At 36.0% G+C, this 17,487-nt stretch overlaps 2 protein-coding genes across 2 annotated transcripts; one reads left to right on the forward strand and one right to left on the reverse strand.

Moving 5' to 3' along the window:
* Positions 1-2,018: 2,018 nt before the first annotated feature.
* On the reverse strand, positions 2,019-6,145 carry LOC144435227 (uncharacterized). Its single transcript, XM_078123809.1, has 4 exons — positions 6,073-6,145; positions 5,582-5,821; positions 4,721-4,851; positions 2,019-3,397 (listed from the first exon to the last, which is right to left on the reverse strand). Exons 2-4 carry the CDS (start codon positions 5,814-5,816, stop codon positions 2,111-2,113), a joined length of 1,653 nt encoding a protein of 550 aa, XP_077979935.1. The 5' UTR covers positions 5,817-5,821; positions 6,073-6,145; the 3' UTR covers positions 2,019-2,110.
* A 14-nt stretch (positions 6,146-6,159) lies between these two features.
* LOC144435228 (uncharacterized) lies at positions 6,160-12,260 on the forward strand. Its single transcript, XM_078123810.1, has 7 exons — positions 6,160-6,447; positions 7,125-7,512; positions 7,972-8,133; positions 8,643-8,891; positions 9,067-9,153; positions 9,772-10,001; positions 10,769-12,260. Exons 1-7 carry the CDS (start codon positions 6,380-6,382, stop codon positions 10,896-10,898), a joined length of 1,314 nt encoding a protein of 437 aa, XP_077979936.1. The 5' UTR covers positions 6,160-6,379; the 3' UTR covers positions 10,899-12,260.
* The last annotated feature ends 5,227 nt before the right edge of the window (positions 12,261-17,487 follow it).

The raw sequence follows: 17,487 nt of genomic DNA on the forward strand, positions 1-17,487 counted from the left end.
TTTGTTGTTGTGGGTCAAAATAAGAAAAAATAGCATTTCTTGTGAGTCACCACATAGTAAGAGATAGGAGAACACCAAACTTGGGTACGTCACTAGAATTTTTGTGTCAGTGGTGTGTCAAATTGGCTTAGAGGGCACACTGATGAGCAGCTTATGGATATCAGGTTATACCCAGTATTGATGTATACGTGCACACCAGCAGCACTGTCTATTTTGAATATTTTATTTACACAATAGCAGTAACACCAATCTCTTATCTTAATATGTAAAAAAAAACCTAAAAAATTCACAGATAACATTTAAATCCAACAAAATAGAGTTATCATAGCATATTACAAACTTGCTGACATGAAGTGTTCATATGTCAAGTTGTATTCAACTTCATTCATACTGACAATTGTATTCAGGTACTAAAATTAGAATTGTATGTAGAGTGCGATATCTGAAGAAGGGTATATAAGAACTATACATAGAACCTTAGTCTGAGTTTATGTCATTGTATTCATCAGACAAACCACCTGATTGTTCAACCTATTAATGGGAATAAGTATACTATTATAGGAATGATGATATTACTACTACAGTAACTGTACAATGTTAGTTTCAATGTTAGGACGTTAATCCCATTGGAAAATGCTTGTGAAATGGAGATTGACGTTGGGTTTTGGATGTTTCAGAGTATACCAGGTTGACAAAAGTTTGTACAATGTGAAATTAATATCTCTTACATGGTTGGGTTCAGTGTCATTCTCTTGTACAAATATATTTCAGTTTCAATGTTGATGATGATCATACATTTCCAAACGATGATAATACAAACCATAACAAGTGCCCGAAACTTGGTTACTTTGATGGCTGGTCTTTGTGATAAAGAATACAGTTTTAACATGTACTCCGCTCCAGTTGTGGTTATATCATCTCTGACCTTGCTTGACACAAATAACTCACAAGTTTGTAGCCAATATCCTGAAAACTCTCATTACATAATTGATAATTAACTGCATAATAGATAAAACTTTGTCATGTGTTTCAAATGGTATTATGAACAGCATAAATCATTTAAGGAAAGAATTTCATTTTAAAAGCAATATATACGGTCAGAAATGCCAACTCAGCTTTGGATTGCCGAAGAACTCAGGCTAATGAAATAGATATCCTAACTTGTCTTCTCTTAGAAACTAAATGTTTAGTCAGTTATATAACATACACAGGATATATAAGATGGGAAAACATACACTGGATCAGGATATATAAGATGTAAAATATACACAGGATATATAAGATGGAAAAAAATAAATGTGCATCAATTATGTGTTTTTTCATCATAAATATTTATTTGCAATTACAGCATGAGACAAATCTATGTTCAGGTCCATTTACAGCTAAAATGTGTCTAGAGTATCAACTAATAAACCTGATTTCTCCTTCTTTCCCCATCTCCATCCTCCCCTCCCCACCCCACCCCCACCCCATCCCTACTTTCTTCATCAATACCAAAACAATTTTATAAAGTACAGGTTTAGATTCTTTGCATTAGTTTTAACTGGGGTATTATTTTTTTTCATAAGGCAACAATATATTCCCTGAAAATTGTTGAAATATTAATACTACACTACACTGTGCATGTCAAGTATAGAGGTCTAATTTATCTATTAGTAGTATAGTAATGAGTTGAAATCGTGATTCACTGGGGTGCTAATTATAGTAGAGGAGGCGATCAGGCTATAAACGTAAACATGTACTACGAAGGTCAATTCAGGCAAAATAACGAATGTAAAATAGCAATGAACGATTAGCCGACATCTACATCGGATTTTAATCAGATTGCCTATTAGTCTTAATTATTGTTTGAAATAACATTTTCATCATTAAACAACAGAAAGACATAATAATCTTTTGTGAGTTAAGAAAGACTAAACACCAACAGTCAGATGACAACTACCCCCCACCCCCCCAACCCCAAGTAACATGTACAATTCTTAACATACATTCAAAATACATGCCATTGTATAGGAAAATACACAATGCATCTGGCAACTGTAACAGATCTTTTGAGAGTTGAAGTCAACTCTGTATAGATGTATCGACACGGACAGCCATATAATTACATTCATGAGTCATCATCCGCTTCCTCTATCATGTCTGAAATCCAAATTGGTAGGCTGGGTATTGGATCTTCTTTAAACAGATGTTCCGTTGATTTTTTCTTTGTTTGTTCGGTATCCTCCTCAACTTGTGCAGAAGTTTCTTCTTTGTTTTGTACCTCCTCAGATTTCTGACATGTGTTCCCTTCAGAGTTAGCATTCTGCCCAGCTGTATCAATATTTGTGGGAACTTTTTCCTGATTGGGTTTTTGACTATCGTCTCTTCTTGGGTGACTACCTCCACTTTCTTCACGTCTCTTACTACTGTCACTGCGGGTGCGTCTATGTTCACTTTCCTCACGTCCCTGACTACTGTCACTGCGGGTGTGTCTATGTCCACTCTCCCCATGTCTCTTACTACTGTCACTGCGGGTGTGTCTATGTCCCTTATCACCACATCTCTGACTGTTATCACTGTCAGTGTGTCCATGCTTAGTTTCTTCCAGTCTTTGACTATTGTAGTTACAGGAATCTCTATTTTTAGCATCAGTGGGTGTAAGGCCCTTGCATACACTGCTTAGCAAATCAAGGCCATCCACAATAGATTTTTCATCAATGACAGAATCTTCTGCATCAAGACTGGGTCTTTGACTGTCGACGTCCCCAACATCAACTCGACTTTCTGTGACTGATTTATGTTGATAATCAGCAATAACGTAGCCTTGTGCATCTCCAGAGAGTGTCTGACTTGGGTCAACTATGAGTGGATATGCTGATTGGCAGATAGATGGGTCAAAGTTACCTACACTAGCCTCACTAGATTTCTTATCAGCTTTAGTTTGTTTATCTTTACCAGCTTTGTCAGGCAATGCTTCATTAGGTGTGTCTGTGACTGCTTCTCCTGCAACTAAGTGGAGATTATACCTGTGCAAATCTCTGAAATCTCGGACAATGCTCATGCAACAAACATTTTTAACAACCTCACAGATGACTGTATAATCTGGACACAGCAAGTCAACTTTATGATATGAATTTTTGGATGTAACTTCTTTGGCTAACATTTCAATAATTTCTTGTTTGTTGTGACTGTTATTATACCTGGCTTTATACTCCACTGAGAAAGTTTTCCTTTTTGTGCCTGCTTTATGAAACACTGGATTACACAGGTCAGCACACAAATTTCTCATACGTTCTGGAAAAGCCTTACACGTGCCCTGTACAGGAATCATTCGCAAAATGTGTCGCACTATCTTCTTTTTATTTTCAGCAATGTCTGAGAAAATTTCATAAGCAAATTCACTGGGATTGGGTATCTGAAAAAGGAAAAATATGCCTATATCAGTAATAGTATATCTTATTGCAATCTGATTAAAATCCGATGTAGTGAACACTCACGATTTCTTTTTGGTTGTCACATTTACTGTTGTTTGTTCTTTTGTGAGGGCTTGTTACATACATCTGACACAATGCCATAGGTTTCCCGAACCACACGAGAGCACCAAGTGAATCACTCAATCAATGAAAACATGTAATACATGAAACATACAGGTACAGTACTTCAAAGCACTCAGTTCGAAAACAGCATGAGCACAGAGCACAGACAACGATGTTATCATTATTGTTTGGTAATTCTCTTTCTTTCAATTTTGAACGTTGAATGTTATATTGTAAGACAGATTCTTGTTGGCTACTCGTAAGTACGAGATTGGGTTCAGGAAAACCTATGGAATTGTGTCAGATGTATGTAACAAGCGCTCATGAAAGAACAAACGACACTAAACGTAACAGCACAAAGTGTACACTACATCGGATTTTAATCAGATTGATCTTGTTGTTACATAGCAAATTGTGGTGTTTCATTTAATTTCATACCATTTCACCAGAGAGCCACCCACCACATCTTAGTTACTGAAGTTCCAATGATGTCACTGGTTAGCATCGCGACAGGGTGTACCAGATTTGGCAAAGTGAGGGCTTTGATTTTCAGTTTGGCTTCTGATCATATGGCAATGCTTAAATTTAAAACTGTGAATAAATCTAAGCTGCATTTACAACTAGGAACATTACAGTAGTGTCAGGGGTTAGGCATGTTTTTATATTTTGGTAAAAATTAGTGCACCAGGAACAACACTGAAAATGTGTGATCATGTCATGTTTGCTATTTTTTTGCTACAACACTTATAAGTATTCTACCCTCACTTCAGGCCCCAAAGATGGCCAAACTATGAAATCTGTTATCTGTCTGACAACTGGAATGTGGCAAACAGACTGACGCTATCAGTAAACTAGATGCAAGCATGTGAGCACTGTACTAGAAATCATAACACATGGTTCAGAACACGGAACGCTGTAAACAGATGGAACATTGTATTTTTTGTAAAATTAGTTTTCACTGTTGTTTTATACATGTGCAGTTTCTCTATGATCCTGAAGTCAATGAAGATTTCATCAAATCATTTAGTTTCCCTAAACGCACTGTTACACATCTCTGAATTGTTTACTAGTGATGATTACCATGATATATGTTTGAATAAGTACAGTAACATAAATAATTGAAATTAAATTACAACAGAAAAATTCTCAGATATGCATGTATGGTTGATGGATTAGTCAAAATTATGGTGTATTTAGTTTACCTTGGCTTTGATGAAGACAACATTAAGTGCACCGCTGTCAACAGCTTGAAATCGTCTGTTCTTTTTCTTGTTCTGAGCTTTCAACTTTTGTGTTTCTTTCTTCAGTGCTGCTTCAATATCATCATCTGATTCTAAAATGGAAATGGAAATAGGTTACTTAAAATCTTAACATTAGATCAGAGATATAAGCATCTTTCAAGTACATTGTATTACCAATGGCATGGACCTATAAAGGCACAGCAGCCCTTCATAGTTCTTCATCTCCCTCAGGAGCATACAATCTACTGAAGCCCCAGAAAACACATACAATTAAATCCTTTACAATGCAGCCAATGATCTAGCAGCTCCCAATTTATACAGCTGGGTTGACTGTGGCACAAATTGAGGTTCAAATCTTGACCAAGGACTTTACCATTTGTCAGTGTGGTTCACCTGGTAACCAGCAGACACTAAGCAAGCCATCCAACTATTTGACCTTCATGACTTCATGACTGTAGGTAGGTATTCATGTAGCATTGTGTAGCACTGCATTGTCACCCAAGGTTGTGATATACCGGAATTATTTGATTTGTCTTCAGTGTATTATACATATACACACAACTTAAAATTTGACAATAGGACTACCCAAGAAGAAGTCTAAATGACATTTTGTAACAAACAATCTCACATGGGAGTAATCAAGGGGAGGGGACCAACAGGTGACAACTATATGCACAACTCCAACGAATGACACATGTGCTTGCCTTAAGAAGTGAATTCACTGACTGATAAATCTATCCAAATTCCAATGGTATACCGTATAGTATACTCATTATGCCACTGACCAGCACAACTGATGTCCATTCCTTGTTGACTGCTTACCTGCAGCTGAAGATTCTTCAGACATAACTTCTGGGCCATAAATCTTATCAGCATATTCAGATAAGACATTGTATGCTTCCCTTACACAAAATTTCTCATTTCTATTACATGTTATGAGAAAACCTGTCATTCCAACTTGCAAAGTCTCCAGCCCCTTCTTTCTTTTTTTGGCCACTGATTTTTTATAGAATTGTTTGCCTCTTTTCTTCCCACATTGTGCACCTCCTTCTGACATTGTTTCTACAAAACAAACGCAAATAAAATGTGTTATATAGGCTGCTATAATACCACAAGTACTATCATCTCTTACACACATGGACTATGATGAAATTTAGTACAACTTTTCATTAGAGGGCGCTGTCACAACAATTTACAGGTCCTATTTCTGCGAAATGAAAACTAGTCAAATATACGTACAGTGTAACATAACACACGAACTGAAATGTGGTTTTCAACTTATAAAAGCAAAATACAACATATTTTCGTGTTACCTTCCCCTTTTCAAGTGTAAAAGTCTCTGAATCCCCTTCCACAAACTTGTCGTTCGTACACACGCGTCTTCAATTTGTGTGTGTATGTTGGTTGGTATTCGATTTCTCCACACTCTCAAAAATAACCTGGGTATTTTAGACGAGTCATTCGTTTATCTGAATATTCCCTGTCCAAGTTGAAACAGGGTTTTATTTAAATCAAACTAAAGTGTATTGGAAAGTCAAACCTTTAACACAGGTTCAATATTTGGGCAAACACTTAAAGCGCAATAGGTTGAGTGAAGCCGTAGAAAACGAACAAACAAAAATGGCGGATGTATCACTCGACGAAGTTATTGCACAGCGAAGCATCAAATGGTCTGGCGGGCGTGGAAGGTAAGCCTGATACTTTTGATGAAAGGTGTTCGAAGAGGATGTGAATTGCCAGGTTTCATAAATGTATTCCTACGTGTATATTCGCTAGAGGATCAGAAGTTTACGCTTTAATATTTAGTGCCACTGACTATGTACGTTGACTATGTACACAATGCACGCCAGTAGCTACACTGTACAGAGTAACAGTGCACATACAACGGAGCAATGGCCACTTGTTATCCACGTTTAATACAAAGCGCGTTTCTGCAAACCGATATAAATAGTTTCCACGTTGCGAGGAGTACACCGAGTTTCTTTAATGTCATGGTAGTTTACTTCCAAGTTCCAGTATTATTAATATTATATAATAGTAACAAGATTCTCTAGTAAAACTAGTAGTAAGAGGCCCTAAACTTAAAGTTGAGTGGCACATATTTGGTATTTCCCCAGCTCAGTGATGACTCACAAGAAAACCCAGTTTGTACCATTTTGACTCGCAACAAAACATTTTCCTCTATGCACACTGAGGTCAAACAATGCAGGTATTATGTGTGTCCACTATTTATAATATTCCTTTGTTATCATCACTGTATCAGAAACTCTTTTATATAATTGTGGCTATTGCAATGACTAAAACTAGGAATGTAAAATTAAACGTTCTCACATGATATACTTCTTTTTTTCAGGGGATCAGCAAGAGGGAGGGGTAGAGGGAGGGGACAAGGTCGAGGGGGAGGAGGGGGACGTGGGCGTGGTAATTTCAATCCACCATCACGAATTCAAGTTGCCAAATCACTCGCCAACAAAAGACGATTCAACCAGAAACCACCACATATTCAATCAAGACTGCCAGATGCAAGACAGAATATCGGCATTAGAGATGTTAGACAGAATATCGGCATTAGAGATGCTAGACAGAAAATTGGAATGACAGACGCAAGACAGAAAATCCAACAGAAAATGAGACAAACTGATGCCAGGGAAAGATTAAATCAGAAAGCCAAGAAAACAGATGCCAGGCTGAAGTTAAATGCAAAGAGAAGTTTTGAGGATCAAACCAAACAAAGTGGTTCCATCAACATGGAAGTAAGTTATTTACTCTCATTTCATAATAACAATATGACATATTGTAGTCTGAACTAATTCTTCACCTGTTTTCTTTTTTGAAAATTCACTCAACAATGATGTTCTGTATTGATAAACTAATTTAGTGGTAGCCACAGTTCTGGTTATTTACCAGCATTATTACATGTAATCATGGGCTTTCTAAGTTCCCTCCTAGTCTCAGTTACCCACACTCCTCTGACTTTCACCACCATTGAAGTTTGGTGCAATGCAGGAACCAGAAGAGGTCTGGGTAACTAAGTTCTCTAAGGCCTAAGTTCTCTCTATGCCTTCATAGAGTAAAAACTTTGTTGGTAGCAATGGAAGCTAATCAGAATGACAATACATTTTTTGTTGTATAAATTTCTGTCATTATCTGCAGAGAACACATCGAATTAGCTATTTCTTGATTTGTCCATATCTGTCTTTATTTTAATTCAGGCGGGTACACCAAAGATCACAATACAGAATCCTAAAGCAATCGTAAACACAGTTAACTTCAACGCCACTCCACAGCAACCAGCTGTACAGAGACTGAGCAACAAAGTCACTGCAAATAGTGGTGAATTAAAAATCACAACTGTCAACGAAATGGCCAGAAAGGTAAATTCAACATTTTCAGGGTGTATGTAGTGTGAAAGTATACATGCATTGTGATATATTGTTACCTCCTGTTGTCTGCATAAGGAAACACAAAACAGAAAAATGATTTAGTTGAATTACTTGAATTGTATTGTTACATACAATTGAACAGATTAGGAATTCCAGTTTGTAAAAAAAAAGAGAAGATTTTGTAATCTACCTCAGAGTATGTACACACACATTTTGTGTATGAGTATATTTATAAGAAGTTTGTTCGATCTCTCTGAAAAATAACAAGTGGCATTGAAGAAACTGAAAGAAGACTTGCTAGCTTGTCAATACAATATCTCCAAAAGACTTGATCAATACTAAAGAGGTACAGTGTGTAACTTTTAAGAGTTTTGGTGGTTAGTGTTGTTTAATATTTAAGTATTCATAATTCCACAGGGTACATGTACTGGCAAAAGATAAACCATGCTGGTAGATCTGTCTGTAATGTTGTAACATTTCTGTGGAATTGATTTTGACAGAGGAAAGCGGCGCCTTCATTGTTAACATCATCACCAGCACCAGCACCAGCACCAATGTCATATAGTGCTTATATTCAAAGACGACAAATCAAACAAGAGTTTGAGGAGGAGGAATTTGAAGAAGAAAATGTGAAAGAGGAAATTTTTGAAGAGGATGACTTTCAGTTTGTTGAGCCTGAACCTATTCCACCCAAAATAACAAGGATGTTACAGAAACCGGCGGCACCCCCCAAACCAAAGGCTAATGAGGTATGGCATCTACCATCATAGACTAATATTTAACAGACATTGATATAGGACCAAGATAACTTATGCAAAATTTCCCACCTTCTTGCCAAGATTCCCAAACCTTACCAAAACCATTGTATTTTAACATTTGTTTATTACTGTATAGTAAAATCATATCTTGTCATATTTGGTTCAGTTGTTAGGTTTTGGCATCAGTCCATTACAAGGCACTAGAATGCATATCACAAATCTACATCCAACTGTCACAGAAGAAGACATAGAGGTAAGCATCCAAGATTTGTCTTATAAGTTATAGCACAGAGTTGAGCAATATATGTATCATATACTATACTGCCTGGTAAACCGTATCTAACACAGCAAGGTAGGTGAATGAATGGGGGCTGGGGGGTCTGATTGTTTTACACCAATAATCTGAAAATAGACACATTTTTACCAGGATAGAAAATGTACACATACATATTTTATATCCCCTGTCCAAACAATAACTGCTTAAACTGTCTTCCACTTCTACTTCTACGCTAAAGCCTGTTCAGCTACCAACAAAACACACATACATGTATTGTACATCTATATTCTTCAATCTATATGTGTAATAGTAAGATGCAAACAAGTTATTTTGGTTCAGTGGCATCCTTGAATTACTGTAATGTTGGAAGTTCAATGATGAAAGCAGGTCCTGTTGTCCTTGGGAAAAACTGAATCTATACGCGTCACTATGTGTACTTCGTCTTATAATGATGACGATACCTCTAAATGAGTCTGATGTACAAACCGATGTGAGCCCAAGAATCAATTTGGTTTGACGAGCTTTGAAAATGATTCTGACTTCACATGTTCAGATATGAATTATTGATAACCTTTTTTTTGCACCATCATATAGGAATTGTTTGGTGCAGTCGGTGCACTGAAGAGGGCACGGCTCCTGAAACAAGGGACAGCTGAGGTTGTCTTTGTTCGAAATGAAGATGCACTTGAAGCATTTAAAGCATATCATAACAGAGAACTAGATGGTTTACCAATGCAGTGTAAACTGGATGCATTTGGAGTTATGTCATCGTCATCATCACCATCAGTAGCTACAAAATCATCAGTTTCAGCCCTCGCATCCAGGTAAGATTTATTCTTTTGTTTTTAGCTGTAGTTAGTCTGTAAATATATAGTCTGTACGATATATGTCACACCTATCAGCTAGCACTCAAAATGGTTAACAGATGCATGAAGACACCCCACCATGGCATACCTTACAGCCTGAGGTGTAGAAAGATTATTTTAAAAGTTTTGGAACGTGCCTCATTCTGAATACATCATATTTCAGTTACCCACTGTGTAGCCATTTCCAAACAAAACACCATAGGAAAGAACACCAGGCCAAATATAATGTGTGTCCTAATCCTATTACTTTTGAACTATAACAAAATGTATGAGACTATCACATTATGGTTAGCAATGGTAGAGCACTGTCTATGTTGATAAAGTAATTATTAGGGGTGTAGTCTAACTGCTAGACTCTTGGGCAAGTCAATTTGTAAACTTCTAAAGTGACCACAGGACACATAGTGCCAATGATGCTGTCAAAGGCTTGCCAAAGAGGTTCTGGCAGAGGTACTATCATCCTTGACTATTGTGCTGCAACCTTCGAACTGCAGATTCAAGGTCTCACTACAAGACTATGCAACTTTGATATTAGATGGAAAGCTTGGTCTGGTGCCCTTCAAGTACACATAAAACACTTCTAAAAGTACATGCTTTGATGAGATGTCATCTGCAGTTTGTAATGATCATTCCCTACTAGAATTCTTAGTATTCGTCATTGTAAACAGCTAGTACAGTAGTACAGACTGTAAGTGACTATCATATTTTGTGTTTCTTCCTTGTAGGATAAAACAGGAAACTGGCAAAAAGACACCTCCAGAAGTGGATCCTACACTTATCCAAAAAGCTTTGTTTAAAACATCCACAGCAGGCAGTACTCCTGTACGGCCGGTTACTTTCACTGTCAAGCTGTAGCCTAGCCATATTGAACACTGCCCTCTATGTTCAAATTAGAAAAGTACTTTGTGTTATAACCTCTCCTTTACATGTAGCAGAATGATTCTGCACTGTTTAGTTTACTTCAGAGAAATTTATGATAGAAAGTGTCACAGGAGAAACTCTTAGCTTCCAAAATTTATAGACACCTATTGATCTGATTTACTTCTTGGATATTTTCTCGTCTCTGTATTTTCTGAAAAGTGAAGTTGTAAGCTCAAAAAGGAGATTGTAAGCCGTTCGGCAAATTTTTCTGTGTCATATTTTTATTGTCTTTTTTTAATGAGTCATTATGACAAACATGCAAACTAGAATACTGGGAAACAATATACATGTACCATACAGTATCAGGCTTGGTATGGTTGTGAAGCAGCATTTGTTCTTGTGGCTGTGTTTTCAAAAAACTGCGAAAAACTGAGTTCCACAATGAAGTAAAGTACAAAATAAAGGGAATCCAGTTAGTGACAGTGGATGATATTTCAAGATGGTACAATGTGTCCTCCTTTATTGCTATTGTTGATCTCAACATTTGTGTTGCTTTTCCGTAACATATACATTTGTCAGACTTTTATATAACACAAACCTTATACTGTGAACATAGATATTTTCAACCCAAACATTTTTGGTTCACAGTCTTCAACTACTTCGCAAACTCAAAAACTAATGTCTACACATTTTCTAAGCCTGGTGCACTCTTTTGAGTACAAAGAGGACATTTTAGTCACTACTTTTGTTTTCCAGCCAAAAAAAACAAAAATAAGTCTCCAGTGACATTTTCCAGGTTTACAGGATTACATAGTAGAACAGAGTGGAAATAGATCGTATTAGCCATGTTTGATCTTTGAATAGTATTGTCTCCAAGTCACAGGGTGCCAAAGATTGGTATATTTGAAAAATCACTCTACCCAGGTATGTGACTTAACATCTACTGAGACAAAGTTTGTACAGTGTTGTCTGAATTTTGTTAAAACTTTATAAAATTGAAAGACAGGCATAAGAACTTTCTCTTAGACCTCTTTTTCAAGAGTTTAGAATTAGGGTCCATTCAAACTGGAAGTAGTATACCAAAGTTGTTATTATTATTATTATTATTATTATTATATATGTACCAGAGAGTACTTACACTGATACACATGCATACTCGTGGTATTTGCACTGAAGTGCAATACCCCAAACATTATTGGATACCTGCACACAAATGATATGCAAATAAGGATGCGGTTGTTCATTTCACCCAAAAGTGTGTGATCACATAGTGTCATTTTTATGGAACTTTGTTGTTTCGAATAAACATATGTAATAATAACAACCCCATGCCGCGTGAGTGCCAGTGTGGGTAATCGGGTGTATATGCACTCGTGCTTGCAGTGTTTTCTGCTACACTGCCACAGTGAACACTGCAAGCATTCATGAAAATACCCCCAGTATGTCACACTTGCACTCACGCATCATGGGCTTCTGTCATAGTGTTAAGTGCTGTATTAAACTGTATACCAAAAAACATTTAGTTACACTGATTTTTCATCACAGAACCATTGTCCATGCACCGGAGTAAGACACATACATCAAGACCAAACCAACAAACCTTACACAAGGAACATGAACAAAACAAGCCTTTTTCAGGTCTTACTAATCATGTATGTTAATTTGCTGATTGTTGTATTTCAAAGTCAACATTCATGAAACTCATAGATATGTACATGTACAATGTATTATAGTATGATGTGTCTATTTTACATTGTGAGCCAGTGTTGGGATACTCTCCACTAAAAGACTTGTCAAACTTACTTGCCTTCCAAGCTAGTACTTTCACAGATCTTTCAGTCATTTCATTAGAATAGATGAGAGTATTCACCAGACTCTTGATTTGATTGCTGATAATAGCTAACACCTTTACTGTCTCTACTTTAGATAAATTCTCTAAAATGAGATTGATTTTCAAATTAGTTGCCAAGAACTCTGTCTCCGTTTGTTTCTTAACTATTCAAGTAAGCATATGACATACTGCCTAAGCTCTCATTGATATCAATCATTTGTTCATGGTTTTCCTACACTCAAGTTTTTTCCTGCATATCTTGTAGTATATTATATACAGTGTGCTGGATCATTTGAGTAGCTAGTATATAATATACTGCTTGCACATTTATGTAAATATATGCAAATTAGTGTGCTAATGTTCATGCAAATTAGCAACCCCTTAATTTGTTCATCTGTAGAGAACACTGACACTAAAGGTTACTAAAGTCAAACAATATTTTTTTTGCCAATCATGTTAACTGTCTGTCTGCTGGAAGATATTTTGCTAGTTTCAGATTCTAGTTCAGTGTCATTATGTTATTCATCACTCATTTTCATAATCAGACATGTGGTTTTCATCAGCCAACCAGATTGTTGTTAACCAACACCTGTGGTTTTCATCAGCCAATCAAAGTGTTGTCAGCCAACATATGTTGTTTTCCAACAGCCGTGTTGATATCCACCATTAGATTATTCTTTCTTACATCTGGGATTGACATCAGCCAATAAGATTGTTATTTGGGATTTCATCAATCAATCACATAGTTGTTTATGAACATCATCCAATCAAATTGTTATTTTCAACATTTGTCATTAACATCAGCCAATCAAATTGTTGTGTTACAGCATGTGATAAACACCAGCCAATCAGACTATTGTTTTCCACAGTTATGTTTTTCAGTGACTAACCAACTACAGAGATATATGTGAAACTTGTCATTTTCACCAAGAGTTTTTGTTGCCAATGATATTTGTGTTATCACAGTCTCAATCAATGTAATAGAAGCAGGGTTTACTTTATTTGTATGTTTAATGTATTTGAATAAACCAATTTTGTTATCAAAAAGGTACACTTTTAGGAAAGACTAAAACCAAATGTTAATGTTAATGTAGTTTTGTGAATACTGTAGTCTCTGTGTGTATTTAAGTTTCATATACCCTATCCAATAATATGCCAACACTTTTGTGCATGTGAAGTAAAGGTACTATTGTATGATTCATGGTAGAGCTTTCTTTATTTTAAGTCCATCATGATATAACATGTGTTAGCTTTACATGAAGATGTGTCAGTGCTTTAAAAAACTGTTTTTCTGACTATAATATACAGGTTCAAAATGTAAGAGCGCCGTTCCATTGTCTGGTATCATGGTTATGTTGATACTGCCAACTTTGAAGTGATCTAACGAATCTGTACACTTTCTCATTTTAAGCCATGTTTTGGGTTATAATATATAATTCATGTGCTATCAGTCGTCAATTACCTGTCAACCATGTCACTGTCAGTAGCCTCCAGGAAGTAGACAAGTAAAGGGAACATTCCAGTATTTTATTCAATGTTTTACAACACGAAACTTTACAGCGGTAAATAAACATCCAAATGTGTAGGTGATTTGTAAGCAGGGTTATCATCGGTGCACCAAATATTAGTTTCCAAAATTATTTTGTATTGATTATTCAACTATTGAACACTTTATGTTTTCAGTCACTTATTGCCTTTTGATGCTGTTGCACAGACAAGGATTGCAACCTATAACACCGAAGTAAAGCATTTTCTGTATGTACCACAATCGTTTATATCATCCATACATGTACTACAGAAAGAGAAGATAAACACACGGTAACTCCATCTTCAACTCATATTATATTACTTTATTTTTTTGTAACCTTACATGCATTTTTTTTGCAAAGATGTATGATTTGTTTTCTCTGACACAAAAACATGGAACTTAATATTAAACCCATTTATATATCAATTTGAGTTGTTATGAAAAATGAAAATGGTTGAACAAAACTAGTACCAAATATCAAAATGTAACGACTGCTATTACCCGCATTAAAACTGAAAACATAGAGTATTGAATGAAAACTTTGTATATTGCTTTGGACCAATAAGTAAACAAAGGCCAAACTGTCTTACTTGTAACAGAATCTTGTGTGTAGTACTCTATATTGTATAAGAACTGTTTCCACCATATATACATTTTTATAACCAAACGTTAGTAGATTAATTCAGATAAACTGTTTGATATGGAGAGTTCTAGTAAAACGTTTTTCTCCGGGGTTTTTTGGGGCTGCTACATTTCACCTATCATTCAATCGTCAAAATATATCTTGATACCTCTCATGTACATTTTGAAATAAAAAAAGACTTTGTTACACAATAAACGAACGTTGTCTATTGAATGTTACAGTACAGTGAAAGCTTTGTGTTCTCTTGTACCTCATGTTTTCTCTTCCATCAGTGTCTATTAATCACATGATTCGTCAGATTAATCGTCACGTTTTTTAATGGTATTCAAATAGGCCTTTATACATACACAAACCGAAATAAGCGATATTGAATCCCCCCCCATATCTCTCTCTCTCTCTCTCTCTCTCTCTCTCTCTCTCTCTCTCTCTCTCTCTCTCTCTCTCTCTCTCTCTCTCTCTCTCTCTCTCTCTCTCTCTCTCTCTCTCTCTCCCCCTCATAATACTTTCATCCCGTATTGCCATGGTAACAATGATGTAGACCACATTATCTTTTAAGCCGTAACTTTATGGCGATAAATATTTCTTTTCCAAAATTGTTAAAATTGGTCAGTGCGTCTTTTAGTCTGTAATTATGTTCCCTTTGAGAAATATTAAAAGAATACTCTTGTGAAAAGCGGCATTTGGAACCAAGTGTTTTGATTTTTTTCATCGTGTAGTGTCTGTGTCTGTGTGTTTGTGTTTGTTTGTTTGTTTGTGTGTGTGTGTGTGTGTATGTGTGTGTATGTATGTGTGTGTGCGCGCGTGCGTGCGTGTGTGTGTATGTGTGTGTGTGTGTGTGTGTGTGTGGCGTGGAGATGATAATTAGGATGTTTATTTGGAAAACTGTTCAAATGATGGTGGGCTGATCATACAACAGCATTTAGATACTTGGTCAAAAACCTAAACTCCGAAGTTACTGGGAAAATTCATCTGAAGATTGTTTTTAGGGTGATTATGAAGAATTGCCTCAGACAATATGGCACCCTATTGTTGATATGCAAATAAAACAAAACAAATGGGGTTTTTCAGGGCCCTGGGGTTTTTTGCCCGTCTTAAATTTGATGAAAAATTTAAACTTCCAAACAACTTGGCAGATGTACATCCTGAAAGGAATATTCTCTGTGTGAACAGTATTCAGTATTCAAATGTTTAATTTAAAGACAGGGGATTGGCAGGAAATGACATTATGTAACATTTAGATATAGAGTCTCAAAACATATTCTATGCTCGTGGGTTGTATCAATGGACTCGACTAGTTGTGTAACAATTACTTCCACACTCTTTTCCCGAATAACACGTTTATTGTATATACATAAGGATATTTTGTTCTGTTCTGTAATCAAATTTTGTAAGTGGGAATAAATTATTATTATTATCATTATTATTATTATTTAAAAAATGTATGTCCTTTTGTTTTTACGGGGATATTTCTTATCGTTTCCCCAAAGATTTACGTCATTCCGTCCAAAACAGTATTGGGTTTACATATTATTTTAAACATTTCATCCATAAAGTCAATCTCTCGATTATATTTTTTTTTTCGTTTGTATGTATAGTATTATATGAGGAAGAACGCCGCTTTAACAAAAAATGAACCATTCAGATTTTTTACGATTCAAGATAGCCCGTTTATTCGAAACGTCCTTCAATTTTTTTAATGAACTAAACAATATTGTGTATGTTTAGAACGGAGTGAAGTTAATTCTTCAACTATTTGCTGTAAGTTACAACTTGAACGTATGGAGTACGAATCAATGAGAGTGTATCAATTCACTGCCACAACTACAGCGACTATAATGAAACTTTTCACAATCAATTTTTTTACCCGAGGCTACGTTGTATGAAGAATAGAAATAGCCTTGTTAAATTCCAAATGGTATAGTTTGCGTAGTAAAACGATTTTTTTCTAAATGAGTAATTTCCGATATCGTTAATAATTCCTCTCTCTACCGTCGTCAGGTGTTACAATTTATCGTTTCGTTTTAGATGTAGCATATATCACGTCTCACGTTGAAATAAACCACATTGAATAATTCAAACTCTTGGTTTAATATAAAATTTGCTAGATCATGTATATTACATGCCTTATATTGTTTATTAACCATGAGTATTGTTAAAGGGATGCTCCTCTGAGACCCTAGTTTGTTGATTACAGGGAAAATTAGATTTCCATTCTCATTAAGGAGTACGCCACTTGGAACACGTGAAACGTATTGAAAATAAGATTCAAGATGACAAGCAAGAGAATTGGCAACGGTATTACTTTGTGTCAATTTCATATAATTATGTTGATTGCATTACCGTTTCTTTGAGGTGGATGCCCTTTGCTCGGACTTCGTGTCACCCGATTTAAAGCACTTGTGCACATTACTAACTCCCTAACAAGGTAATACTCAAATTCACATCGAGCCTAGCCACTGGCGGTTTCTTAGAACATAGTCCTCCAATAAAAACAGTTGAAGCTTTTACCGACGATTTATGAGTTAGCGATGCGATGAGTGGAGGGGGATCGCGATCGGACTTCGCCCGTTGAAACTTAAAA

This window comes from Glandiceps talaboti, chromosome 5 (genome assembly GCF_964340395.1).
Source record: "Glandiceps talaboti chromosome 5, keGlaTala1.1, whole genome shotgun sequence".
NCBI classification, from domain to species: Eukaryota; Metazoa; Hemichordata; class Enteropneusta; family Spengelidae; genus Glandiceps; species Glandiceps talaboti.